This window comes from Anolis sagrei, chromosome 2, assembly GCF_037176765.1.
Source record: "Anolis sagrei isolate rAnoSag1 chromosome 2, rAnoSag1.mat, whole genome shotgun sequence".
NCBI classification, from domain to species: domain Eukaryota; kingdom Metazoa; phylum Chordata; class Lepidosauria; order Squamata; family Dactyloidae; genus Anolis; species Anolis sagrei.
The window spans coordinates 132,172,768-132,199,118 of record NC_090022.1 but is presented as its reverse complement, the minus strand read 5'-3'; the positions used below and the strand labels follow the sequence as shown (position 1 = coordinate 132,199,118).

The following is a 26,351-nucleotide window of genomic DNA, read 5'->3' as shown; positions in this document are numbered from 1 at the left end:
TGGAACTCTGGTTCAAATGCCCAAAAGGCAAGGTATCAGAAGCATCTCTGTTTGAGAACTCTGGAAAACAATCACCAGCCCAAGTCGATAATACTAGGTTTGATGGATGAATAGGCTCACCTGGTATAAAAACAGCTTTCTGTGGCCCTGTTATCATGCAAAAATCTATCCCTTGAGAGTGCCCTTTTTGTAAAGGTTGAATTGTTGAATCCCATGACAAATCTACCTTCTTTTCAAGCCAAATTCTGATTGTTGTGTGCTCTCGAAGTCCTTTCCAAATAATGGTGTCCCTAAGAGAAACTATCACATTGATTTCTTGGCAAGATTGTTCAGAGGGGGTTTGCCATAGCCATCCCCTGAGGTGGAGAGAATAATTTGCCCAAGATCATCCAGTAGACTAGTACACTGGTTTCACGTAAACCATGTTGCCACTTTGGTTTTAAGTCAATACTTGAAACCAAGAAGCCATTGGAACGTATCCACATTCTTACTGACAATAGGCTTGAAAACACAGCAGTGGGCTTGGCTAGAAATATGTAAACTGTTGGGCTCTCTATCCTACAATTCTGCAGGTACCCCAGAAGAACCTAACATCCTGCTGCTTAATTTATGTCCCTCTGGGTGTTTCCTAGCATATCTGTATGTATTACACCAGGGCAACTTAATTAGTCAGAAGCCAGTTCACAGCTTCAGGCTTAACACCCAAGGGTATCTATGTTATTAAAGGTTATTATATCTTATGGGAGATGGTTTCAGGGGGAAATCATAGATAGATGTTGGGAAAACTTTAGATATTACAGCTGCCTTAGACAAGATGTCATCAGATTGCAAAATTTCTAAGACCAAAGTCCAGCAATTTCCTAAATAAAATCTTTATGTTACAATCGATACTATCTCATCTTAAGATCAGTGTCATCTGAGGAAGGAGGAACAATAGTTGCAAATTACAAGCGATTTGGTTTCTTAGAAGGGTTCAGAAAATGGTTTACAAGGAGGAATGGTGTACATGTTATCTTTCTAGCCTTGGTTGCTTTCTCCTGGTTTGTTCTCACTTCTCCAGCATAAACACCATCAAAATTTTGACACTGTTCTTTTCAGATGGTTGTCCTGATGGATCCACTGGGGGATCCTGATGACGTCCTCCGTGCTAACCGCTCACGAGAAAAATCCTATATGTTTGATGTAGCCTTTGATTTTGCTGCTACTCAGGTAATGGGCCAGGTATCCACAAACACTCAAGTGGGGCCATATGGAAAAAAGATATGATGTGGGAAATGGATGTAGCCGTGTCCTCAGAATTTAGTATATTATCACACCAGCCTGTAGTCTTGTGGCATTTTTAAGCAAATTGTTACATACCATCATTGAAAATACTACTTTCACACCTCTCTGCAATTGTGCTATGCTGTAGTTGTGGTGATGTGAATTCCCATGATCAGTCTTCCACACAACCTTGCTTTCTACCTGTATATATATCTTACCCAGCATGTGCACAGTTTTTTTCCCACTACAATTGTGCAGTCATGCAGTTTTCCATTCTCACAAGACCTTCCCTCCCTTGGTAATATCAGGACTGCAAGTGTAAGGAAACTGTATTATCGAAGGCTTTCATGGTCAGAATCACTGGGTTGCTGTGACTTTTTCAGGCTGTATGGCCATGTTCCAGCAGCATTCTCCTAACGCTTAGCCTGCATCTGTGGCTGCCATCTTCAGAGGTTCTCTGACAGTGAGGCAACTTCATAGAAAAAAATCAGCAATCTCAAACTCAACGCCAATAACAAACTGATCAGCTGTGATGTGGTGTCTCTATTCACTAAGATCCCCATAGCAGACACCATTGCACTCATTAACTAGAATTTCCCAGGAGATATCACAGCCCTGTTTAAACATTGCCTCACTACAAGCTACTTCCAGTGGGACAATGAATTCTGTGAACATAAAGATGGAGTAGCCATGGGAAGCCCTCTCATCCCAGCCATAGCAAATTTCTATATGGAACTCTTTGAACCTGGAAACAGCACCGAAAAAGCCCACTATATGGTTCAGATATGTGGATGACACCTTCACCATTTGGAGCCATGGAGGAGGAGAACTACACAAGTTCCTGGACCACTTTAACAGCGTCCACCCAAACATCCAATTCACCATGGAAAAAGAAAACAAATGAAACTTCAATTTCTAGATGTCCTAGGTATCCACAAACCAAATCAACAATTGGGCCACACGGTTTACAGAAAACCTACGCATACTGATAGATGCCTACATAAACACTCCAACTATTGTCCAAGTCAAACAAGAAGCACAATTAAAGTCCTGGTAGACCCTGCAAACAGGATCTGTGAACCCCATCTCTTCCAAGGTGAACTGAACCTCCTAGACTGGACTCTACGGGCCAATTGATACTTACAAACATCAGAAGAGCTGCAAGACCAAAGGCAATCTACAGGAGTAAAGCCAAAGATCTACCTAGAGGAAAAGTGTTCTTTGCCCTATATCGAGGGAACTACTGACTGCATAGGGAAGCTGATGAAGAAACATAACCTACAAACAATCTACAGACCCACTAAGAAAATTCAACAAATGCTACGTTCAGAAAAGAATAAGAGGGATTCTCTAACTGCTGCAGGAGTCTAGCATATACTGTGCAGCTATGGACAAATCATTGTAGACATTTCAAACAACGTGAAAGGCACTGCATTCAACCAGAGAAATCAGCTGTAGCAGAACGCATGATAAACCAACCTGGACACAGATTAGTATTTGAGAATACAGAAATTCTGGACCACTTCGACAACCATTATGGCAAACTACACAGAGAAGCCACTGAAATCCGCAAGCATGTGGGCAATTTCAACATAAAAGGGAAACTATGAAAATGAACAAAATCTGATCACCAGGATTTAAAAGAAACACCAGAGTCAAAACAATAAACAATGAACACCACTCAGAAACAGGAGAAGTCCAGACAACAAGCAATAAAGGGCCAGTTAAAACCTTCCAGATAATTCAAGTTTGCTCTTTGCAACAATCACACTTGCTTTAAACAGACAAGGCTTATTTTTCCCACCCTGGACATTCCACAGGTATATATACATTCCACTTGCCTCACTGCCACAGAAACTCTGAAAATGCTAGCCACAGATGCAGGTGAAAGGTTAGGAGAGAATGCTGCTGGAACATGGCCATACAGCCCGAAAAACTCACAGCAACCCTGTAAGGAAAGCACTGCACAAGAAATCATGTGGGGCAACAGTGATAATGAATTCAATAATGGATTTTTTCATCGTTGAAAAGAGATAATCCAATTACTATTCTAGCAGAATGCCACCACGAGACAGACATAAATAATCAAACCTCACCAAATGTGCTTTTATCCAGCTGTGATTTTGCATTGTTAGCCTAGTGTGATAGTACTTAGTCAGAGGAATGGCTAGAGGAAGGGAGGTTTTAGAGAGATTATTATGCCTTACCCCAAAAATTATTTCTTCTATTCCAGATCTCCCATCTGTTTTGCAGCTTGCAGGGAGAATATTATACATGGCCTTATAGTTCCCCACATGCATTGCAGAAGCATAGGGAAAGTGAGCGGTTAAACAATTCCCTTTCGTCTTCATTCGCATTTTCAATTCCCCCACCTGCTTTTCATTTGTTCAAAAAAGATAATCAGGAGAGTGTTATACACATCTTTTGTGTTACATCTCTTAGTTCATCTTGAAGGCACTTCTTCTGTAATCCCAGCCTCTCCCTTCTTTGTCTTGAAGGTAGTACCAGGTGGCATGTGGGACAGCTGGGCCAAACCATAAGCTCCTGTTTCATCAGCTCTATTTCAAACTAATTTGCACACTAGACTGAAACTGGAGCTGTCTTCCCCCTCTGCTCATTGTCTCTCCTCAAGTGAGAACTGGGAAGGGGGTTGGGAAGATGAATTGTTGTAAAAAGGTAGTTAGGGAAAGTGTGCAATCACACGGGTGCCCTACTGTGGTCACTCCCTTACAGCCCTTAATAGGCATTGGCCAGGCATGATGTGGAAGAAATGACACTGAAATCTCCTTAAGGTTGCAAGTCCTCTTGGCCTTCATAGCAGCTCCCACAAAATGAAGTGTGCTTAATAAGGAAGTTTGAGCATTGGCTGAAGCAAATGAGAACAAATATGCAGGGAGAAGCAGGTCCCTTGGCCAAGACTTTAGGTGACTTGATTCATCCTACAGAAAGAGCCTGCCAGTCTGCCTGAAGAGCAGTTGTCTGCAAAAATTGGTGATATTAGTATTTGCTTTGAAGATGTCCCCCCTTTTCCTTGCAACAGTTCTATGAAACTATTCCTTTTGGTCTACTTTGTGTCCAGTTTTGCAATAAGCTATATGGTGTAGAGAGGTTTGATACATAGAGATTGTTTTTCTTAATAATTTTGACACAGGCCTCTGACACATCTAGGGCTTCACATAATATTACATTAAATATAAACACCATTATTGTAAGAGGAAAAATAGTGAATAAACATCAATAAATAACAACAACAACAACAACAGGGGATGATGCAACATAAAACTAGCTCAAATTCATGGCTAACATTTTTACCTTGAGGAGTGTTCAGTTTCTTTCAGCCCTAAAAGCAATTATTGTGACAGTATTTTTTTTAAAAAAAACTCAGTTCCTCTGTCTGCCTGTTTGCAGGGCTGTAGTTAAGGAGAAGAGCAAAGAGTGGAAACAACTGGCATAAAAACAGTTTGTTGACATCTGTTTGCTCTTATTCAGTGTATTTGCTTCCCGAGGAACAAATTGTTTTATTGATATTCTCATGTGCTCATCTTCCTTTGCAGGACATAGTCTACCGCACTACCACAAAAGGGCTCATTGAAGGTGTCATCTCGGGCTACAATGCTACTATTTTTGCTTATGGCCCCACTGGTAAGAGGACAAACTTGTCTCTTCTTGCTCTGATTTTAACAATGGGTTCTGGCAACTTGAAGCATAAGGTGTGTGTCAGGAATCAGTATGACAAACTTCAAGATGGCATCCTTTAGGATGGGTTCCTAGCAGCATTCTCTGCCATTAAGCAGAGTAGGATCAATTGAGATCTTTTGACTGAATGCCTTGGTCTTTTTGAAACACAGTGCCCAATTTTTACCCAATGAAATTACCTGTTCTTTAGTACAGTAAATCTGAAGCACAAAACTTGTCCAAAATCACTTGTTCCATATTTATACCATTTCAGTGTCTTATTCCAGAAAACCTGTTGAACGTAACCATTCCATCACAAGCATGTAGGAAATCATCCTGTCCCAGGGAAACCAAGTTAAGCTGCTTTGAGTCCCCTTTGTGGAGAAAAAAGCAGGGTATAAAATATAATAATGACAATAATAATAATGCCATAATTTGTTACTAAGTCACATTTTTTTTCATTTATGAGCATAAAGGCAAAGAAATTGGGCTCCCAAGGAGCCATTACCTTTGTCTACTCTAAAGAGTTTGGTAGTCAACACATCTCACCTCACCATGGCCTCTGTTGAAAAGTGAAGAGTTTGTAGGAGGAAAGAGTTCCTTTTAAAGAGCAATTTGTTCAGCTGGAGTTCCAATTTGGGTGCCTCCTAAATGAAACTATATCATCTGTTAACTGAACATGTTCCAATTCTTCTTCTCAGGTTGTGGAAAGACCTACACCATGCTTGGCACAGACAGTGAACCTGGCATTTATGTACGCATGCTCAATGATCTCTTCCATGCTATTGAGGAAACCAGCAATGACATGGATTATGAAGTGTCTATGTCCTACTTGGAGGTGGGTTACTATGAGAGCAGAGGAGGAGGATTTAGGATGATAGAATCTTAAAGTTGGAAGGAACAACAATGACTATCTAGTCCAACCCCCTGCCATGCTAAATATCGCCTTCTAGGCTATTTAGAGACTTCCAAAGACGAAGACCCTACTACTCTCTGAAGCCCGCTACTTCATTCTCAGTTATCTCTCATAGTAGAAAAGTTCTAATGTTTAGGTAGAATCTCTTTTCTTATAATTTGAACCTTTTGGTTGGTGTTCTAGTCTCTGGGTCTGCAGGAAACAAGCTGTCTTCACCTTCTACGTAGTATCTACATCCTACATGATGCGGCAACTAAAAAGCCAATGATATTCTAGGCTGCATCAAAAGCAGTGTATTATCTAGATCAGAGGTTCTCAAACTTTTTCAGCTGCAGAGCCCTTTTTGAAGAAAAAGTTTAAACGTTTATATATGACATTATATGTTGCATTATACATTACATTATATATAATGTATATGTATCAGGCATGGGCAAACGTTTTGATGCATTGTGTTTTCAAAATTGACAGACAGGCCAGGCCAGTGGCAGATGGATGGAGAGTGTTTGTGTGAACTAATTGGAAAAAAAATGAACAAAAACCACTGATCTAGATCAAAGGAAGTAATAGCCAGGGGTTTTCTATCCTTGATTTGTGCACTTCATTTTTTTCCTGGCTAGATGTAGTGTTTTATGGTATGTGCCTTCCAGTCACCAAGATGATTTTGCGAGTTCCTTTCTCTGAAATACAGTTTTACAGCACCTGGTATTCAATGTAAACAGAAGACTCAGTCATGTGTTTGTAATGTAGATACCAAAGTATAAGTCTGAAACACACAAAGGAAACCCTTTCCTGAAAGCTGGTGAATACAAATTTGTACCATTTATGCATTACATCACTGTACTTCTTCAGCTATGTTCATCTTCAAAACCTGAATAGACAAAACCTGAATGGGAAGCAGTTTTTCCAGCAGAGATGCATTCTCACCTTAAATCTGTGCCTCGCCTTAACCTAGTGCTCTGCTCTGACACCCTTTCCATCCTTTCAGCCTTTATGGCTGCTGTACACATGCTAGTGTGCACAGATAATCACCTTGGTAACACATCAGGCCTCAAGCTAGTATAATATTGACATATGTTGGTAGCTTGGAGCAAACAGCCACCTGGCAACAAACAGGGAGTGAGATGAGCACCACTGTGTAAGAACATGCCAAAAGAACTAAAGTACCTTTCTGTGTCTTTCCATATTACGGTTGGGTACTTATTCCATCATCCAGCCAGCTTTGCTTTTGGCATCTACTCTATGCTGAAACCAATTTTCCAACTTCCACTAGTCTTCTCTGAGATCAATTTTCATTCTCAAGTCTTATTCAGATATTGGCAAAAATATTTTAAAATGTTCTGTTGCCAATGTATTGTTAAGTTGTGCATTCTAGGGAGGAGATGGCATTGGGGTGACGTTGCCAAATGTCCTGGGTAGAGTAGGAAATTAATACAATCTAAAAGTAGACCATACCTAGCATTTATGCCTAAGCAACAATTATAATTGCAGGTTCTGTAATTATAGCTATTACACTAATAGAAAACGTATTGAGGTAGCCATGTTGTCCATGCAACAAAATGTAGTAACACCCAAAATCCAAAAAACTGTGATACCCTTTTGGGGCTAACCAAAACCATATAAAATACATGATGAAAGTTTTCAAAGCTTCTCTGGCTTCTTCATCAGCAAAGATGTTAAAATGTTACAGGAGAAATTACTATGTTAGAGTCCCAGGCCTACATTTTGTCAAGATGTTTCTTTTGTTGTTGTTAGTTAAGGTGATCTGTCGAGATAGCCTTGAAGATAGTGGTCATTCCTCTATTAGGCCATTTGATCTTGGGTGACAAAAAGTTATAAAGTCTAGGCAAAATAATTCAAATCCCATTAGCATCAGAAAAAGTAACTCCCAAATCCCACTTTGACTTCTAGGGATCTGGTCACATTGCTTTTAGGAAGGCTATATTAGGACCTTTGTGAAGGCCAATTTCTTTGTCACTGAGGAGGTGTCATAAGCATACATCTTGCTACTCAGGTGGAACACAGAAGCATTCCAGTGGCATCTTGCTATTTGAGGCTTAGCAGCAAACACTATTACCCATCCTGGTCAAATGCATTTTGCCCAAAGCCTGCCAGATCCCCCAAATGCTTCTTCCCATGCACAGTAGGAAAAAAATACTACAAGATTTAATAACAATTTTCAGCCTTTTCATGGCAACCGAAATATGTTGCCTGGGGTGGCTGCATCGCTGCCTAATGTTAGGGTTGGACTGATCTGCTTAATATCCATTCTTTTCAAAACTAGATAAAATATTTATTTATTTATTTACTATACTTGTATACCGCCTTTCTCAGCCTATTGGCCACTCAAGGCCTGGGGAAAGCTTGGCAATCTATGTGCTACTATTCCCATCATGGTACACCCTGAGATGGGTGGTCTGAGGCTGCAGAAAACTAGAGTTCAATGACATGTGGCCCTTTATTTCAGATCTGGTCATGGGTCTTTGTTCTTTCTCTGAATTAGATTTACAATGAGATGATCCGGGACCTGCTTAACCCATCCCTGGGCTACTTGGACCTGCGTGAAGACTCCAAAGGTGTAATCCAAGTGGCTGGGATCACTGAAGTGTCCACCATCAATGCCAAGGAGGTGAATGGATATAAACCAATTGTGGCAATGGAGAGGACTGGAAGGCCATCTGTTTCACTTCTGCTAAATGGGATTCTGCAGAACAATTATACCTGTACTAGTTTCATGTTCCGTGAGAGTGGAACTCCAAAGAAACACAAATCTTTTGGGTTATAACTCCTATAATCTTACTCTGCAACCAAAGATTTTGGAAATTTTAATGTAAACAGATACCTTTTCTAAATTCCATGCAGAAGCCTTTGTACCCATCACTGTGAGTATCTTGGACTGTTTCAAAGGAAAATTCAGATTCAGTCAGTTTGATCCAGCTTTGGTCAAACTTAGGGTGCATCTAGCACAACTTCCTATGGCTGGGATGGTATAGATTACCCTTGTTAAAATGCTGTCATCCCAGCATCATTGACTGCTCCTCTTTTTTCTAGTCGTATATTTGTTCTTTTTGGTTGCTAGAGATTTGAGCAGTTTCAACTGTTGTTTGTTCTCTTGTTTATTGAAAGGTGACATGGCTTTCCATAAGCTCCTAGTAAGCCATTAAGCTGGGGATAAGGGCAAGTTTATAAAGGTGGTTTTTGTTTGCATTTGGATTTGTTTTTTGAGGTGGAAGAGAAAAACTGATATTGAATTTCATATTCTTGTTTTTTGAGGTGGAAAAGAAAAAATGATATTGAATTTCATTTTCTTGTTTCATGTATCTTATTTTATCTTCTTGTGTAAGAGGGGAAAGAATCAACGCAGTTCTTCTTGGCAACTGTTAGTAGGAGGATGTTGAGCCGTGGACAGCCAAATCCAATCTATATGTACTTAGAAGTAAGCATTGTGGTGTTCACGGCAGCTTCCTTTCAAATAAGTGAGCGTAGGCTCTTGTGGCAGACTTTTACTAGCAGAGACATTCCTACTTGAGGAAAATGTTACATAGAACAGGAATGGACAGTTATGGCCTAGCAATGTTTTGTTGTTGTTTTTTGGACTTCAACTTTCAGCAACCCCAGAATAACAGCAACCTAGCTAGCAGCAGACCAACCAATTATAAGGAATCACAGAAGTTCCAGTCACAGTTGCATACCCCTTGCATAGAATTGGTACCTCTGAGTTGCTCTAATAATATAACTTACAAGGGGTAAAGGGATTTATTTATTTATTTGCCATACTTGTACCCCACCCTTCTCTACCCTGACAGGGAGACTCAAGGCGGCTTACAGTGGCACAACATCGTGCCTCATCACAATCACCTAAACATTTCAAAAATTGCAACATCTTAAACAGAGTTAAAATGGATTTTAAGTTAAAAACTTAAAAGTTAAGTTAAAAACTTAGAAATGTATGCATTGAGGCATGGTGCTTTGCATTCCTTAGCTATTTTGGATCAATATATCTTTCCCTAAAATCCCATAAAAATTCCCAAAGATTTACACCACTCATGGATATCCTGATTATTCTGGTCTGGGATTCACTCCGCTTGGATTAGCTTTCCATCACTACTGTTGGAAGTTAGTCGGTTTCAAGTTTTTTGATATGGGAAGGAATCTGTGATGGGTGAAGTTCTAGTAACATAAAAGTAACATAAAAGCTTAAATGTTTGCACTGTATTGACTGAGAGAAACGTTAAAATAGAGATGTATTTTTCAACATTCCATTAATAGAAGCATGATTGTTGCTGTTGTGTACCTTCAACTCATTGTGGTTATTTGTGACCCCAAGGAGATGCTGTCTTAATGATGGGGGTTGCCTTTGCCTTCTTGTGAGGCTGAAAGAGTATGACTTGCCCAGAGTCATCCAGGGGATTTCCTTGGCCAAACCAGGATTCAAACCTTTGTCTCCAGAGTCTTAGTCCAACACTTAAACCATGCTGGCTCTACAGAAGTATAACTACCAATGAAAAATGTACTGTTCATTTATTTAGGGCATTTATATCCCTTCCTATCTCACCTCCGCAGAGGGACTCAGGGCGGCTAACAACTGGCACAGCACAATGCCTACAATAAGAAAAGCATAAATATACATAATATAATAAAAACAGTATAAAAACAATAAACACAATGCCAAATTCAAACGTCATCATTCCCATAATTCAGTGACGCACCCAACAGAATATTTTTTACCACCTTCCACAATTAGGACTTAAAGCATATTGTTTTTCTTTGCTTCTTTCTTTTAACTTCTAGGAATCTTTAGGGGTGTTGGGATGTAAAACAAATTAATCAATTTTCAAAAACTTGCTGGATTGGAACAGCGATGATAGTTTACAGTAGTCTGACTTGTGTGTGTGTGTGTGTGTGTGTTTTGGTGTCTTCTTTTCTTCTCTCAGCCCTGCTGTCTTGGGAAGGCTGTCTCCATGGAATCCTTTTAGGGGATTCCGCTATTCAGGCAGCCCCTTTTTGACAGCTGCAATGCAAGAAGTTTACACCGTTATCTGGCTCTTTGATTTATCTAGCCTAGATAGCTTTCCAGACCCATTACAGGGTTCTTGTAAGCCACAAAGTTGGTTGCTTGCCTACAAAAACTCCAGCTGTCTTGCCACCATGTCCAGACCAGAAGTTTCAGAGATCAAGAGGTTTAGAGCTCAGATTAATCTTTCTCCCTTTTTCTGTGTCTCTTGCCTGTTTTTTTTGTTTTGTTTTTTGTTTTTTTGATGCTAGCACAAAACGGCCAGAACTTAGTTAAGCCTCCATGTACACTGTATTATGTTCATGAGTTCTGGGTGGTTCTGCAGGGTTGTTTTCAGCTCCTTCTTTTCCTTGCAGATAATGCAGCTGCTCATGAAGGGCAATAAGCAACGCACACAGGAGCCCACGGCAGCCAACCGGACTTCCTCACGCTCCCATGCTATACTGCAGGTCACTGTGCGCCAGAAGAGCCGCATCAAGAATATTATGCAGGAGGTGCGCGTGGGCAGACTCTTCATGATCGACTTAGCCGGCTCAGAGCGAGCCTCTCAGGTAGGAGGTAAAGGGGAAATCCTTCTCTACAGTGAATGCCTACAAACACACCCCAAGAAAAAACAAGCCCAGAAGAAAAAAGTAGCAGATTATTATTATTATTATTATTATCATCATCATCATCATCATTTATTTGTTATCCCCCGCCCCCTGGCTACCATCATAGTGCGAGGCAGCTTACTACACAGTTAAAATTCATGGCTCAAACATGAGACCATTAAAATACTTACACTAAAAGACGTAATACTCCTGCCCTTGTCAATGAAATTGGGTGAGGCCATAAAGTTTTCAGCTTTGTTCTCATGAAAACAGCCTCGGTGGGTTTTTAATTCAAACATTGAAGGGATGTCTTAACAACTCTGCCCCATTTCACTAGCACAATTGCCATTTTCTCCCAGCAACTCCATCTTCTTCCTGAACCTATTATACTCCTATCCTTTCCCAGCTTCCTTGTCCCATTTTTTTCTAGTTGGAAGACTATTCTTGTCGTCCTGGCTTAATTCAAGCCACGTGACTTTTCTGCTACCCTTTTTTTCTGCAAACGTTCCTTTTGAAGGCAACTGAAACGTTGGATGTGAGGAACAGATTCCAACCCACTCTGAAAATTGCAGGCCAGAAAAATGGCACAGCATGCTCTGTGCCTGTTCTTTGCCAGAACAACTACTTCATTCTCTTGTCCAACCTATTTTCCTTCTCCCACAGACGCAGAACCGTGGGCAGCGAATGAAGGAGGGAGCTCACATCAACCGCTCCCTGTTGGCTCTTGGCAACTGCATCAATGCACTCAGTGATAGGGCAGGTGTCAAATATGTCAATTACCGAGATAGCAAACTCACACGCCTCCTAAAGGTAAGTATGCCAATAGGTGAAATTGGTGTGTGTGTGTTTGGGGGGGGGGGGGGCATGGATGGCATGTTATCCTTTTTTTCTTATAGCTTAATATACACAAGCTTTGTTTCATGCCCAAAGTTATTAAATTATTATTCATAAAATTACCTTTAAGTTATGTGTATGAGTTGTATATGAACATAAATGTTAAGATCCAGGGCTCTGCCAGTATGCAGGCAGAGATTAACCAAGACTACACCTGGTTTATGTCAAAACTATTTTACTTAAAGCAGTAACTTAATCACTTGGCTGTTTCAGTGTCTGAGTTCAAACATAAAGATAGCACACAGCTGAAGATATAAAGCAAAGTCTCATGAACAAGAAGTGTACTACAAACCCAGTTCAGGATCAAGAGTACACAGTAGTCAAGGTTGCAGTCCAAGAGTCAAACGCTGAGAGTTCACTGATTAATGTTCCAAGGTTCAAGAGTACAAAGCATAGCTGTAGTTTCAAAGGTCAAGCCAGATAAACCAGAATTCAAGGGTAATCCAAAATCCATAGTCAAGAGTCAGTCCAGGGATTCAAGGTACATCAAGATCCACAACAGGATACAAAAGCAACTGAGTTCACCAACAAAATTATCATCACAGTTCAAGATTCACAAGAGTTCATGATATAGGTCAGGATACCACAGTCCACCAACCCAGGGGAAAAACCACCAGCATTCACAGCCAAGTATAACAGATCCTTTTCTCCCAAAGAGCAGTGTCTAGCTAGGTTCTTTTTATGCAGCTGACCACAGCTTCATCCTATCTCTGCAGGCCTCCCCCTTGATTACTGCCGTCTGTGAGTTCTTACAGACAGATCACTCTGACCTTTACAACCAGGCGGGAGATTAACCCTTTCCATACATTTTGCAGCCTCACCACCCTGCTAGTCATGATCCTATATTACCTATCACCAAACTGCCAAGCATTCTTTATACTAACCACCATCAACTGCTAAACATGCCACTACAATAGCCACCCCCAACTGCTAGGCATTCCGTTCCCAACTACCATCAACTGCAAAACTTGACAATAAATGAATTTCGTGTTTAGACGGTGGTCCCTTCTCCAAGATATCTCATGATATATATGCAAATATATCGAAAAATCTGGTTCTAAGCATTTCATATAAGGGATACTCAGCCTGTATAACTAAATTTTATTTGGACATGGTGACACTTTTCTCAGTTACATCCTTTCTGATGTGGTGTAACATGTTAACTGTGGACTTATCTTTGAAAAGTGTCTAGAAATGTCAGGGGGCTGGCCAGACTGTTGTCTAGGGCCAATTACAGGGAGTAGGGGACCCCTTGTTACTACAACTTGTTCACGGATATGTTTCCAGGCACATTCAAAGTTCTGATCATGATCCATAAAGTCCTATAGTATGTACTTGGGGTTAGGCTATTTGGAAGAATATGTTTTCTTGCAATAGTTTATTGGATTTTAAGATTTTTAGGAAAGGCTCTGTTAGTCACACCATTTTCAGATGAATATCTGGAAGAGAGGCAAGAGAAATCCTTCTTAGTTGAATCTCTAATGCTCCACCACTTCCTTTACACCGACATTTTTATTGAGGCTAGCATTAGTAAAAACTGATTGTAACTGAAGGAAGAAGGTTTAACTAGTAAAGTGCTCTCCATTTGTTTTTTATTAGTGAACTGTTAATTTTTCTTTGATTGATTTTTTAATGTTTTTAGTTACTATTGTTCAAGTGCAGTAGCACTCCTGACCACACCTCCAAGTTCAAGACTGACTTTAGTGTAACACAGGCTGCTGAATCCCTATTCCCTGATCTGCCTTTTGACTGACCAGGAGCACCATTGTCTTGTCAGGATTACGTTTCAATTTGTTCAGCCTCATCCAGTCCATTACTGATTACAAACACTGCTTTAAATGCTCCTTGAACTTGTGAAAAAGAGTAGTATCATCTGCATATTGATAAATATAAAGGACATTCTTGTCTGCCCACCATCCTCCTCCTACACACATTTGGTAGAATATGCTCCCTGTCCCTAATGTGGACCAAGGACCATGTCACCCTTATCTTGTGCGGAAACTGACCAGGAGCCTTTGAAACTTGATAGAGGCTTAAGCGTAGCTACCCTTGAGACTCGAGTTATAGCCGCAGAACCATGGATAGCTCCAAGCATACAACTGATATAAGCACAAGGACTAAACTTTCCACTGCACTGAATATGTAGTGTGCTGTTGACTCCTCATTGCTTTCTATCTTTCAAGTAAGCACATGCAAACTTGATAAGGATCAACCCTATGGCATGTCACTAGTAGGGCTTAAACTTCAATCAATCAACTTTATTTGTATCCCATCCCATCTCCCCACGGCTCACAACATGGACGGCAACCATCTTAAACTTTTCCTTAAACTCTTTTTTTCCCTCTTAAATCCCTGCCTTTTCCAGGTGACCACCCTCCTGTAAGGCCTTGCACTCTTGCTGAAGAAACTTAAACAATTCTTTAAATCTCAGTTGGAGCTTGGGACTCTGTCACCACTTACTAAGCTCCCACATTATATATTGACTGCACTAATGAATGGATGCAGGAGGGACAACAATCTTGAAGTAAAAGGGTGGGAGGGTGGGGGCAGGGAATGCCCATCTCCAATTTAATAAGCTTTGCCTTACGGGATTCCTACCTGCCCTATTTAGGCTTGGTATCAAAGCCTGAACTGTACATGTACAGTGTAGAATTAAGGTAGTTTGATACCACTTTAAGTGCAATGGCTCAGTGCCATAGAACCATGGGAGTTGTAGTTTTGCAAAGTCTTCTGCCTTCTTTGTCAAAGAGGGCTAATGCCTCATCAACTCCCAGGATTCTGTGTCATTGAGCCATGGCAGTTAAAGTAATGTCAAACTGCATTTATTCTGCAGTGCAGATACACCCTGTGTTGTTCCTGATCCAGCTGGTTCCTACTTTCTCTGTGTCATCTGCTGAGTCAGTTTCAGGACACCTCCATTGAGCCCTCGGGTCTTGTTGTCTTAACTTAGGATTCACTGGGAGGGAACAGCCGAACAGTGATGATCGCTCACATCAGTCCCGCCAGCAGTGCCTTTGAGGAGTCTCGCAGCACCTTGACCTATGCTGAGCGTGCCAAGAGTATCCGCACAACGGTATTGTCCTGCAGCCTCTGCACTTTGCTCTGCATATTCTTACTCCTTCTCTTCTCCTTTACACCTTATATTAGGTGGGCAGCTTACTCATTCTGACTCAAACCAATCCTTCCTCTAGCCCTGATCATCATCTCTTGACATGAAAAAAATATATATGGAAAGGATTTTTTTATTTAACAGTTGTAAACAACCATGAGTGGCCCACAAATTCTTGAAAGGTGACTTGCAAATACTACAAGAAATAATACTGGAAGTTGCACTCTGTGTGTCCTTCTAACATTAGTATCCACACCCACTTTCCCCTTCTTTCTTGGTAGGTAAAGCGCAACCTTCTTAATGTCTCTTACCACATTGCCCAGTACACAAGTATCATTGCTGATCTGCGGAATGAGATTCATCGACTCCAGCGCAAGATTGAACAACAAGAGCCACGGCCAGCAAGGCATGATATCCGCAGCATTCAAGGTAGAAAAACCCCTGCATGGTATGAAGGGTGTTCCTGTCAAGTCATAGGCAAAAGTATTTAGGAGATTAAACAAACCAAGAAAAATAATGACTGCATCATTATGTTTCAGAGACAGTATTCTTCTATGCATGCCATTTGCAAAGAGGGGTGGGGGCTTGCTACAGCGCACATGTCTTTCTTGTAGATTCCCCAAAGATAGCTGGATAAAAGCAGATGAATAGACCAGCTAGGCCCTGGGTTTGCGCCATCAGACTTCCATTTCTATGTTATGTTGTTCTCCTGTCCAGCATCCTTGCAATTGGCCTTTGGAGGCTTCAGGTCTTAAATGAGGGCTAGCAAGCCATCTTCAGCCCTGGGGCCAAATGCAGTTAGGGAGTCCTCCTGCAGGCTGGGCAGGGCAAGGAGGATAAAAGTCCCCAAACCGGGGAACAGGTAGCGTATAACAAAAGTTACCATATATACTCTTATATCAGCTGACATCATACATACGTTGAGACAAGGTTTGGAAGCAAAATTGTGAACCCATGGGTAAGTTGAAGGTTATTCTGCAGAGAGGGGGGAAAACCATTGTCACCTTTCCTATGATGTTGATAGCTTAATGATTTTTATGGAGCCCCCCGTCGTGCGATGGGTTAAACCCTTGTGCCAGCACAACTAAAGACTGACAGGTTGGGGGTTCAAATCCCATGGAGAGTGTGGATGAGCTTCCTCTGTCAGCTCTAGCTCCCCATTTGGGGACATGAGAGAAGCCTCCCACAAGGATGGTAAAACATCAAAACATCCAGACAACATCCTTGCAGACAGCCAATTCTCTCACACCAGAAGCGACTTACAGTTTCTCAAGTAGCTCCTGACACTGAAAAAAAAGATTTTTATTACAGTAGAGTGAGTATTGCTTATCCAACCTTTGCTCATCCAACTTTTCTGTATAATCCAACACAGTCTCTCTCCCGGATCCACAACTGTTTCAATACATTGTGATGTTTGGGTGCTAAATTCGTAAATACAGTAATTACTACATAACGTTACCATGTATTGAACTGATTTTTATGTCGGTTTGTTGTAAAATATGATGTTTTGGTGCTTAATTTGTAAAATCATAATGTAATTTGATGTTTAATAGGCTTTTCCTTATTCAGTCTTCATTATTCAACATTTTTGCTTATCCAATGTTCTGCCTGCCCATTTATGTTGGATAAGCGAGAGTCTACTATATGTTTGTTTATAGCCAGATTTTTCACCCCCTAAGGAGACTCACTCCAGCACTCAAAAAAGCCAGCAAGGAAAGAGTAGAGGGGGTTTGGTGCTTCTTTTAGGCTTGCTCAGGATGGACTAAGCACTTGTAAGTTTGCTATGTTTTGAGTGCCCGACTGGGGTGTTTTACTCCCGGGAAAAGCCATATTTGAACCAGGCAGAGATTGGAAATACCTTCTACTTTACTTCTTGCTTTATAAATGAGGCTTAAATGAGACTTGTGAGAGGGAATTTGCTAGATGGCCTCCACAACCATTTAGGAAGACATTTTGAATTTTAAAATATTTTTTCCACAAACTTGAGAGGGCCAAGAATTGGGATCCTTTTACTTCAAAAATAACCTTGGAGCTTTGTATAGTAATCAGGCTGCAGTTTTCCGAGTCTCTACTAACATATAGTTGTTATAGAGAGAGAGACTGGACACAGGTGATGTGGGAACCTTGCAATAGAGCTTTGCAAATTCTGTGCTGAGTTCTGTAGCTTTTTCTCTCTCAGGATTTTGACTGGACTTTTTGCATAAGCTCAAAACTTCTTCACCATGTATTCTATCACAGCGGAAGTGCAGCTCCATGGAAACTCCTCTGAGAGGCAGGAGATGGACCAGCTGCGGGAACAGCTTATCAGCACCTTCCGAGAGCAAATGGATGTGCGGCGACACCTCATGGAGCTGGAGAATAATTACATGGAGATCCAGATTGAGAGCTCCCGCCACCTACTCATCATTGCTGAGTAAGCAGGAAGCAAGAGTGGACAGGGTGCATTCACCAGGCCTCTGGGATGCCCTGTTCAATGTCCACCAGCACTGGGAGTTTAGGCTGCCATGTCTCTGCAAAGGTGCCAGATAAATATTGCTGGGCATCCATTTGCTGCTTGACTTTTTCCAGATCATGATCCTAATACATTCTTTTTATCTTTCTTCTCTTCTCCTTCATTCACAAACTATAGCTGGGAGCAGGAGAAGGCCCGCCGGGCCCAGAAGTGGCGAGAGGAACAGAGGAAAGAGAGCGACACCAAAGACGAAAGTGAAAAGGATTCTGACACTGGGGATGACCTGTCCGATGCGCCGGAGCCACAGGAAGTGATGTTAGCTCGGGAGCACATCACCACCCTCCTGGGAGAGCAGGATAAACTACAGAAGCAGAAGGTTCTTAAATCCAGGGATTGCGGGGTATTAGCTACAGTAGAAAGTGGGGAGATAACTGTACTGGGATTTTAGTTACAAGGAAAGAGCAATATCCATGGTGTGTAGCAGTTTTCAAGTCAGGAGCAGTCCTCTAGGACAACTTCTGCTGCTCTGCTGTCCCTGTGAACTTTTGTGACTCTCTCCTCTGACAGGCAGAGCTAGAGAAGCGCTTCTGGGAGGTTCGGCAGCGTGGTCACCGGCTGGAAGAGGCCTTGCCATGGCGCATCAGCTCAGAAGAGCAACGAGAGGTCCTGAGTCTGCTGTGTAAAGTGCATGAACTTGAGGTGGAGAACACAGCAATTCAGTCTGGTTCCTTGCTCAAGGACAACCTCATCCGCCACCAAGAACGAACCGTGCGCCGCTTTGAGCGCCACCGCAGCCTTTGTCATCGCATTATCCATGAACAGCGACAGATAATTCAAGGTATGGTTCCACTGTTACTCAGTGTAGGCACACTGGGCCAGTGCATTTATAGGCTACATCCACACTCCGACTCATGACAGTACAGAAGGAAGCTGCATTTTCCACCTCTTGTGTTTAATGCCAATGTAGGATGTGTCTCAGAGGAGAGAAAGAGTGATGTCAGTGTGGAAACCTCCTCTCATAGAATCTCTGAAGCATTTTAAAGCACAGCATGGAGCCCCCTTTCTCTTTCCTTTTCAATTGAGCACAAACTACTCTTTTTTGCAGACAAGACATTTTGCATCCTAATTCTGTGGTGTAATACAGTGCTGTTATTTTGCAATTTGATGCCCTGCCACTGGATGATGCTGTTGGATACACTGCTCTGCTGCAATACACATACACATACTTAAAGTCTTAAGTGGGTGCAGTTACAGACCAGAATTGAAACCTGTATGAGATGTTTCCTTTTCCAATCTGTATCTCTTTCTTGTCTCCTCTAATCATGCCAGAGTCTCAGATGTTGGTACCATCCCACCTTGAAGAACTGTATCAGGCTTACCTGCAAGACTTGGAAGAAGGCAGCTTAGATCGAGTTGCTGCTCTTGACCACGTAGCTGTTAGGGCTCTCAAGGTACTGTATTGCCACTATGTCTGAAGTCCCTTGTTCCTAATCTAGAACAAAATTCACTGCCTATGTATTACATAGTTCACAATATCTGAATATAGCAGGAGGCTAAGCCTAATACGCAGAAATACCTCCCTGGGCTTTACCTTATAAGACAAGAATCTTAGGCCATGAGCAACTTCTTATTAAAAGTCTTGCACAATCTTTTTTCCATCCCAAGACTCTGCCTCCCATCAGAATTTGCATTGTATTCTACCTGCTCAGAGTCTGTTTTTCCTTCTAGCTGTTCTTCTTTATGGTGTCTGTGAAATCGCACATATGGATCTTCTATGCATGCACGAAGTAGTTCAGAACCTGAGCTTCAGTTCCTTTTGTCACCTGCTAGCAGCATCTTAGGAACCTAGTTTGACTTATTCTCTTCGGCCTGAGTAGCTTTATATCACGCGGACTGTACTGATTGGTTTTAACTCGACTATGTTCCTGACTACTCTATTGCTCTCCAAACCACTAACCATCCTCTCCAACCAGCAGGCCAGTTGACTACCCACCTCCTGTTGATTGAAGTTAAAATGTTCCCCACTACCTTCTTTAAGAAGTGCTCAGCTTGCACAGGCAAACTCCCAGATACTGATGGCAAAGGGCAGTTATTACGTTCCTGCCATGTTTGCTAGGCATTCACCCCCAAGCATGCCAAAAAAGTTCATAGAGGTGCACCTCTATGAACTGACCTTGATGGAATGAATGTCTTGGGCATGCGTGAAGTGCTGTCAGAACATTTGTAGGACACCTGATCTCAGCACCTGCAATCAGTCTTCCAGAAGGTAGGCCTTCTCTGCCATAGAGTTTGGGTTGGTGACGGACAGGATTTCTCCTGGTTGACAGCAAGACCCAGCATCTGAAGGCAAGACAAGGTTGATGTAATGTCAGCTAGAATTCAGAGACGGCAACTAGAAGCTAATAATCAGTATAAGGATACACTTGCTCCAAGCTGTCGGAGGTATGCCGCAACAACAGACATACAGTTGGTGAACACCCGGGGGGCAGTAGATCAACCAAAGGGGAAAATGTTGAAACGAGTGGTGTCCAATGGCAAAATTAAGGAACCTGCAATATTGCTGCCTAATCAAGACATGAAAGTTAGTGTCTTATAAATCAACAGTTGCAAACCAGACATCCTTATTTAGGAAGGGCAGGACGGTAGCTTCACGCATGCGCAGAGACATGTATGTGCGAATTTCACAGATCACCTCTTGAAGAAACAGTTATAGATAAGCAACTCATTTTATTACTGCTCGTGCATTTCTCTTTCACATTACTGCAAACAAATTTCCAATCCAAATTTTTGTAGACTATTCAATGAAGTGACGCTTTCAAAGGGATCCTTTATTTTACTCAAAATTGGTTCTCCCAAGCCAGTTAGGATAATGTGTTAACATAATGTTCTTGATAGATATTCCTGGTTTTAGTGACTGTTCAGTCATTCTTCTTGGTGGCTGTGACCCACTTGGTCACATTAATAAGAAATGAGACTAAGCTACTTGGCAGAAGGTTTGTTTAGTCCAGGGGTTCTCAAGCTATTTCAGCCACTGAACTCTTTTTGAAGGAAAGATTTCTCGAGGCCCCAAGAAATATATAATATAATATAATATAATATAATATAATATAATATAATATAATATAATATAATATAATATAATTGGCATGAGGAAACTTTTACACACAGGGACCACATTGTGTTTCAAAATTTTACAGATTAGCTGGGCCAGTGGCAGATGGATGGAGAATGTTTGTGTGAACTAAATGGGGGTGAAATGAACAAATTCCTATGCACGTTGCACATAGGTGATTTGTAGTGTAAAAAAGGAAGGAAGGAAGGAAGGAAGAACAATACAATATTTAAAATTAAAATATTGACATTTTATCCTTAACAGTATTTCAATGGAAGACACCAGTGGCCATCCAGTCCAACCCCCTTCTACCATGCACTAAAAACACAAATCAGAGCACTCCCAACAGATGGCCATCCAGCCTTTGTAAGAATAAGAATAGCAGAAACTCCAAGGGCCATCCAGTACAACCCCCTTCTGCTATGCAGGAAAAGGTGGGGGGAGGGGGAGCAACTAGCCAATCGGTGCCTCCTTCCCCACCACTGCACATTTGGAGCAGTGGAGAAGGAGGCAATCACGTAGCCCTTGACTATGCTTTGCAAAGCCCTAAGGGCTCCAGGAAGCACACTTTGAGAACCGCTGGTCTAGTCTGTTCAATTTCAGTAGAATTCAAATATGAGGCAACCCTTGCAAGCATAACAACATCACCCTACTTTTATTTTTGGGCACTTTATTGTACTCCAGTAAAATGTATTTTCTATGTTGGATCTCCTTCAGGAGAGATTAAGCGGGGTAATAATAATAATTATAAGTGATCAGAGAAAAAATAGACTTTCAATGCCAGATAAACTAAATCTAGTTAGAGAGCAAAGCTAAGCATGTGTCTCCTAAATTTTGAGCTACAGCTGCTGTTGCCATTTTCTTCAGACTCTCTTTAAATCATTAAGCATTTTAAAAGAGGAATGCTTTGCTACATTGATTTTGCCTACAGGTGTATGGTTATCACAACAGATGTGCTGTTTGTCCTCCAGGACACATCTGTGCCAAAGCTCCCCCCACTCCCAGCAGAAAGTATCATAGACTCTGACCAAGAGAGTGTAAGGACACTGGGCTCTGAGTATCAGCACCAGTTGTGGCCGGATTCACGGAGAGGCACTCTCCCACCCCTTGTTCCAGAGATAGACAGGTAAGATTTAGTTTGGTACCTCTCACAAGTGTCTAACTTGGACTATTTGACACTCCCTTCAGCACTTGAAAAAATGCTTATTTGGGACACCTGAATAATGGCTCTTCAGAACTTTATGAAATTGTGCCTCAAGTTTGACATTCCTCCCACTGGGTCACAGGCAGAATGGGGTTACATTGGATGGGCCTTTCGGTCTCTTCCAAGTCTATATTTCTATTTTTTTCTTTGCAGAAGTAGTGAGTGCCTGCTTCTGAAGATGTTGTTCAGCCCTGGTTTGGGGATCACATTCTAACAGGCTGCCTTTCTGTCTCTTTTCTCAGTAATGAAACAAATCAAGTGTTCAAGACCAGTCCTCGGGCCCGGCAAATCAAGAACTCAGCAGTAGTGACACCACCTCCTATCCATGTCAATGGCATGATCAGTCAAGAGGTATGAACAATAGAGTGGATTACCTTGAGATGCATGGAAATTCCTGTCTCTGAAGGGAGGTTATTTCAGAGGGTGTGAGGATCTGCTTATACCTCTAATAGCTTAGTACAGCCATGTTTATAGAAGAGCATACCAAGTTTACATATGAGGAGGTTCACTGAGCATTAAGAAGTGTGATTATGTTGGGATATGCATATTTGAAAACTGCAGTGGTGATACCATGCTTGGGGGGGAGAGGCCATGGGACATCCACCACAGGAGAATAGGGAGTAAATATTGGGGGGTGGGGTTACTGCCCCCAGCTTCTGCTGCTTGATGAGGTTGTTTAATACTTCCTGGTGGCAGGGCTAGCCCTATAATAGTAAGTTGTACTACCTTGACTTGACTTGACTTCCTTGTCAATCTCCACAGTATGCAGCCCGGGAGAGTTTGGTTAGCCTGGGTAGTCAGCGAAACTCCTCTCCTGACAACAGCGATCACTATTCAGATGGCATCCTGACGCATGGAGGTAACTAGAGATATAAACAGGAACCGTTCTCTAGCAGCCTCCTCTGTCTTTTCTCATTCGTGTCACAGAGTGAGAGAAGATGTTGTAATTGTCCTAGAGGGATAGTGCTGTTCACCTATCTGCCATAATGAAGCTGTGTGTGTGGCAATTTTCATTTAAGTTCACTTGTTTGCCAAAATGTACTCAAGTCAGCACAATTCAATTTTGTGGGTTGTGTGGAGAGGACCCTTTACTACTACTGTGTATTGCCCCCTCCCCCAAAAAAACTCTGTTACTGTTGTAATCTGTCCCTTCAAATCTTTAATCTTAATTCAAACCCAAAATCTGGACTAAAGAAGGATAAAATGATGGCTGCATTTGTTAAATATGGATGCCAATGTATTTGGGTTTGTTTGGCAGAGCGTAAGGCAATAGTGACTGGCACCAAAAGCATTGCAGTGAAGGCTGCCCGGCGTCGCTCCCGAGTGCTGGAGTCTGACCGACTAAACCTGCTGGAGCCAACTAAGGAGCACAGCAGCCTATCCCTCCAGTCTCTGAGCGAGAGTGAGGACCCTCTGTGCCGGGAGACCCCGAATCTTGGCCAGCCGGCTAGCCCCAGCATGCAGCATGCCATCAGCGAGGACAACTTGTCCACCAGCACTGGTGAGACCATCCCAAGGAGGAATGCCCCCAGGCACTCCCCTGGGCCCTGGATTCGAGTTAGCAAAAAGGGAAGCAAGAAGCTTGAGAAGAGAGAGGAATCACTAGAGGCCAAGAGGAGAAAGCGGCGGTCACGGTCCTTTGAGGTCACTGGCCACAGGGTAGGTCTTCAAGGTCCCAGAGCTACAACTGTGTGGAATTGGGTTTTTATAATCAGTTGGAGGCAAATGGATTATCATCTGCTGGTTTATTCCTTTTTTAGTTCTGGACATAGTTTGAAAGCTTTCTACTTTTTTTGGACCATGGAAAATGCTAGTAGAAGGCCAAGCCAAGCCAAAAGCTAAAGCTGCAAGTAACAATCAGACTGAAACACGATTGATCTGCTGCTCTCTAGAGCAAGGGCACCAGTAAGAAATGGAGGCACTCTGTTTGGCTCAACAGGCAGAGCCCACAGAGAAACCCTCTCTATGCTCCACATGTTACTGAATAGAAATAGAAAGTAAGCGTGATCAGCAGTTGTTGTTTTGGACGAAGAAAAGATGGCAGCAGAGCCCTTGTTGTTATGGGCATCTGAATCAGCCAAACCAGCCAAAGACCACTTTTAAAAACAGATGCATGCACAACCCTAGTGTATATGCCTGCCTGTGCACCTCTCCAATTACTGTTTACTACTCTATGGAGTGACCCGTTCTGTAATAGTTCACCCATCTGTGGTGTACAGGAACAGTCCCTCCACTTGCAATTGCAAGGATCTCTATAACACTTTAAAGACTAGCAGCGTTCATTGAATGGGGGATGGTTTGTGTTTCAAATTTTTTAAAAAAGATCTCTGTTTGCTGCAGATTGCCATTAACTCCCTTAAAATCCCCATTTCCAAATTTTCCTCAAAAGTGGGCTTTAATAAAGTGTGGTAAAATAAATCTCCTACTCACAAAGCATATTCCCAATCTGTGTCCTCCATCCTTTCATCTTATGTACAGCTTCCATGTCCAAAAACCAATGGTGGTCGCTGGCGTCCACTAGAGAGCAGTTCTGAGCACAAGATTATGGCAGCAGGAGGGATGCACAACACTCGCGGCATTGGAAAAGCTGCAGGACAGTCATCTAAAGCGAAGCTTCTTCCAGCCCAGCCATCATTGGGTGAGTGAGGCTAAGCCATGGGACCACTGTTAATTGCTCTTGTTTCCCATTATAGCAAACTTGCTGTGGGTCACAGCAGAACAGTTGGTTGTCACCGGTTAACAGAAAGCATATGTGCTCCAGCTGTACATATAATATCTCACTTTAATTCATCTGTCATGAACACACACTGGAAAGCTGGAAAGTAGCAGAGATAGTGCAGTTGTTTAGAAGGTTCTGAGAAAAAAAACCTTCAGGTAGTTTCCTATTTATTGCTGAGCTTAAAGCAAGTTATTATGTAGTTATTATGATTTTCCCTCCTTTATGGATTAGGGCAGGGATGTCAAACTCATTTTCATTGAGGGCTGCATCAGCCTTATGGTTGCCTTCAAAAGGCTGTGGAATAAATGGATGGGGAATCCGTGGATATACTGGTCCAAGTGTATTTTTTACATTATAGTTAGTGTTCTTTAGTTTTTACCCAGTTTGGATCCACAGATGTTATTGAACTACAACTCGCATAGTTTTGATTATCCGCCATGCAGACTGGGGATTGTGGGAATTGTAGCCCAAGAACACTTATGGCTCTGAGGTTGGTAAAAGGTTAAAGGACATTTTAAAGTCAGGCATCCTATCCACAGCTTTGTATCTAAATTCATACCCCACTAAACAAAATAAACTTCAGTCTTCCAGATGTTACTGTGTCACAGCTTCCATCCGCTCTGGTCATAATGTCTATTGATGAAGAATATAGAAGTCGTAGCCCAGCATCTGGAGGGCTGCATAAAATGACTTGGCAGACTGGATTTGGCCCTGCTGATTAGGGGCAAAGATGGAGGAAATGGCAGAAAAATTTAGGAAAGTTATAAATGAAAGATGACAGTGTCTGCAAGCCTGTAAAACCATGAGAATAAGGCAGGGCAACTACAATAAGAACATGTCATGGAGGAATATATGGATCTTGGGCAGGATGGGAAAGTAACCTGCCCAGTTTTGGCCATCTTTGTGGCATTTTAGGTTACCGCCAGCAATTTTCCCATATGTATTTCTTTAAATTTATTTATCGTATCAGAAGTGAACTGAGGGTACAGTTGTAATGTATTTTTAAAAAACACAAAGTTTTTAAAAACTTGGCTTTATTTCAAATGTCCTTAGACCAGTAGCTGGCCACTTGGAGTGCCTCTGGTGTTACTATAAGAAGGTCCTCCATTGTGCATGTGGGAGGGCTCAGGCTGCATTGTTGTGGACTCCACTTCATGGCTCCATTTCCTAAGGTTGCCAGAGCGCAGTCTGTTCAGTGCTTTCCAAGTTGCCCAGTCTTCTGTATGCCCAGGAGGGAGTCTCTCATCCAGTCTCAGCCACTGATTGAGGTTCCGGGTTTTAGCCTGCCACTTTTGGACTCTTGCTTGCTGAGGTGTTCCTGCGGATATCACTGTAGACCTTAGAAAACTATTTTTTGATTGAAGGCATTGGCGTGCTGGCTGATATCCAAACAGAGGATGGGCCAG

At 42.0% G+C, this 26,351-nt stretch overlaps 1 protein-coding gene across 2 annotated transcripts in view; it reads left to right on the top strand.

The window, feature by feature from the left end:
• Nucleotides 1–26,351, top strand: part of KIF19 (kinesin family member 19) — a 52,757-nt gene that overhangs the window by 18,849 nt on the left and 7,557 nt on the right. The window contains exons 3-19 of one of the 2 annotated variants that reach the window (XM_060764254.2): nucleotides 1,099–1,209; nucleotides 4,818–4,905; nucleotides 5,640–5,776; nucleotides 8,355–8,480; nucleotides 11,222–11,416; nucleotides 12,119–12,265; nucleotides 15,300–15,422; nucleotides 15,740–15,887; nucleotides 17,697–17,871; nucleotides 18,088–18,286; nucleotides 18,478–18,748; nucleotides 19,240–19,361; nucleotides 21,994–22,148; nucleotides 22,469–22,577; nucleotides 22,989–23,085; nucleotides 23,485–23,885; nucleotides 24,705–24,864. In XM_060764254.2, coding sequence (XP_060620237.2) covers nucleotides 1,099–1,209; nucleotides 4,818–4,905; nucleotides 5,640–5,776; nucleotides 8,355–8,480; nucleotides 11,222–11,416; nucleotides 12,119–12,265; nucleotides 15,300–15,422; nucleotides 15,740–15,887; nucleotides 17,697–17,871; nucleotides 18,088–18,286; nucleotides 18,478–18,748; nucleotides 19,240–19,361; nucleotides 21,994–22,148; nucleotides 22,469–22,577; nucleotides 22,989–23,085; nucleotides 23,485–23,885; nucleotides 24,705–24,864 — 2,764 coding nt within the window. The remainder of the gene's footprint in view (nucleotides 1–1,098; nucleotides 1,210–4,817; nucleotides 4,906–5,639; nucleotides 5,777–8,354; nucleotides 8,481–11,221; nucleotides 11,417–12,118; nucleotides 12,266–15,299; nucleotides 15,423–15,739; nucleotides 15,888–17,696; nucleotides 17,872–18,087; nucleotides 18,287–18,477; nucleotides 18,749–19,239; nucleotides 19,362–21,993; nucleotides 22,149–22,468; nucleotides 22,578–22,988; nucleotides 23,086–23,484; nucleotides 23,886–24,704; nucleotides 24,865–26,351) is intronic. The other variant, XM_060764255.2, reaches the window with a different exon arrangement.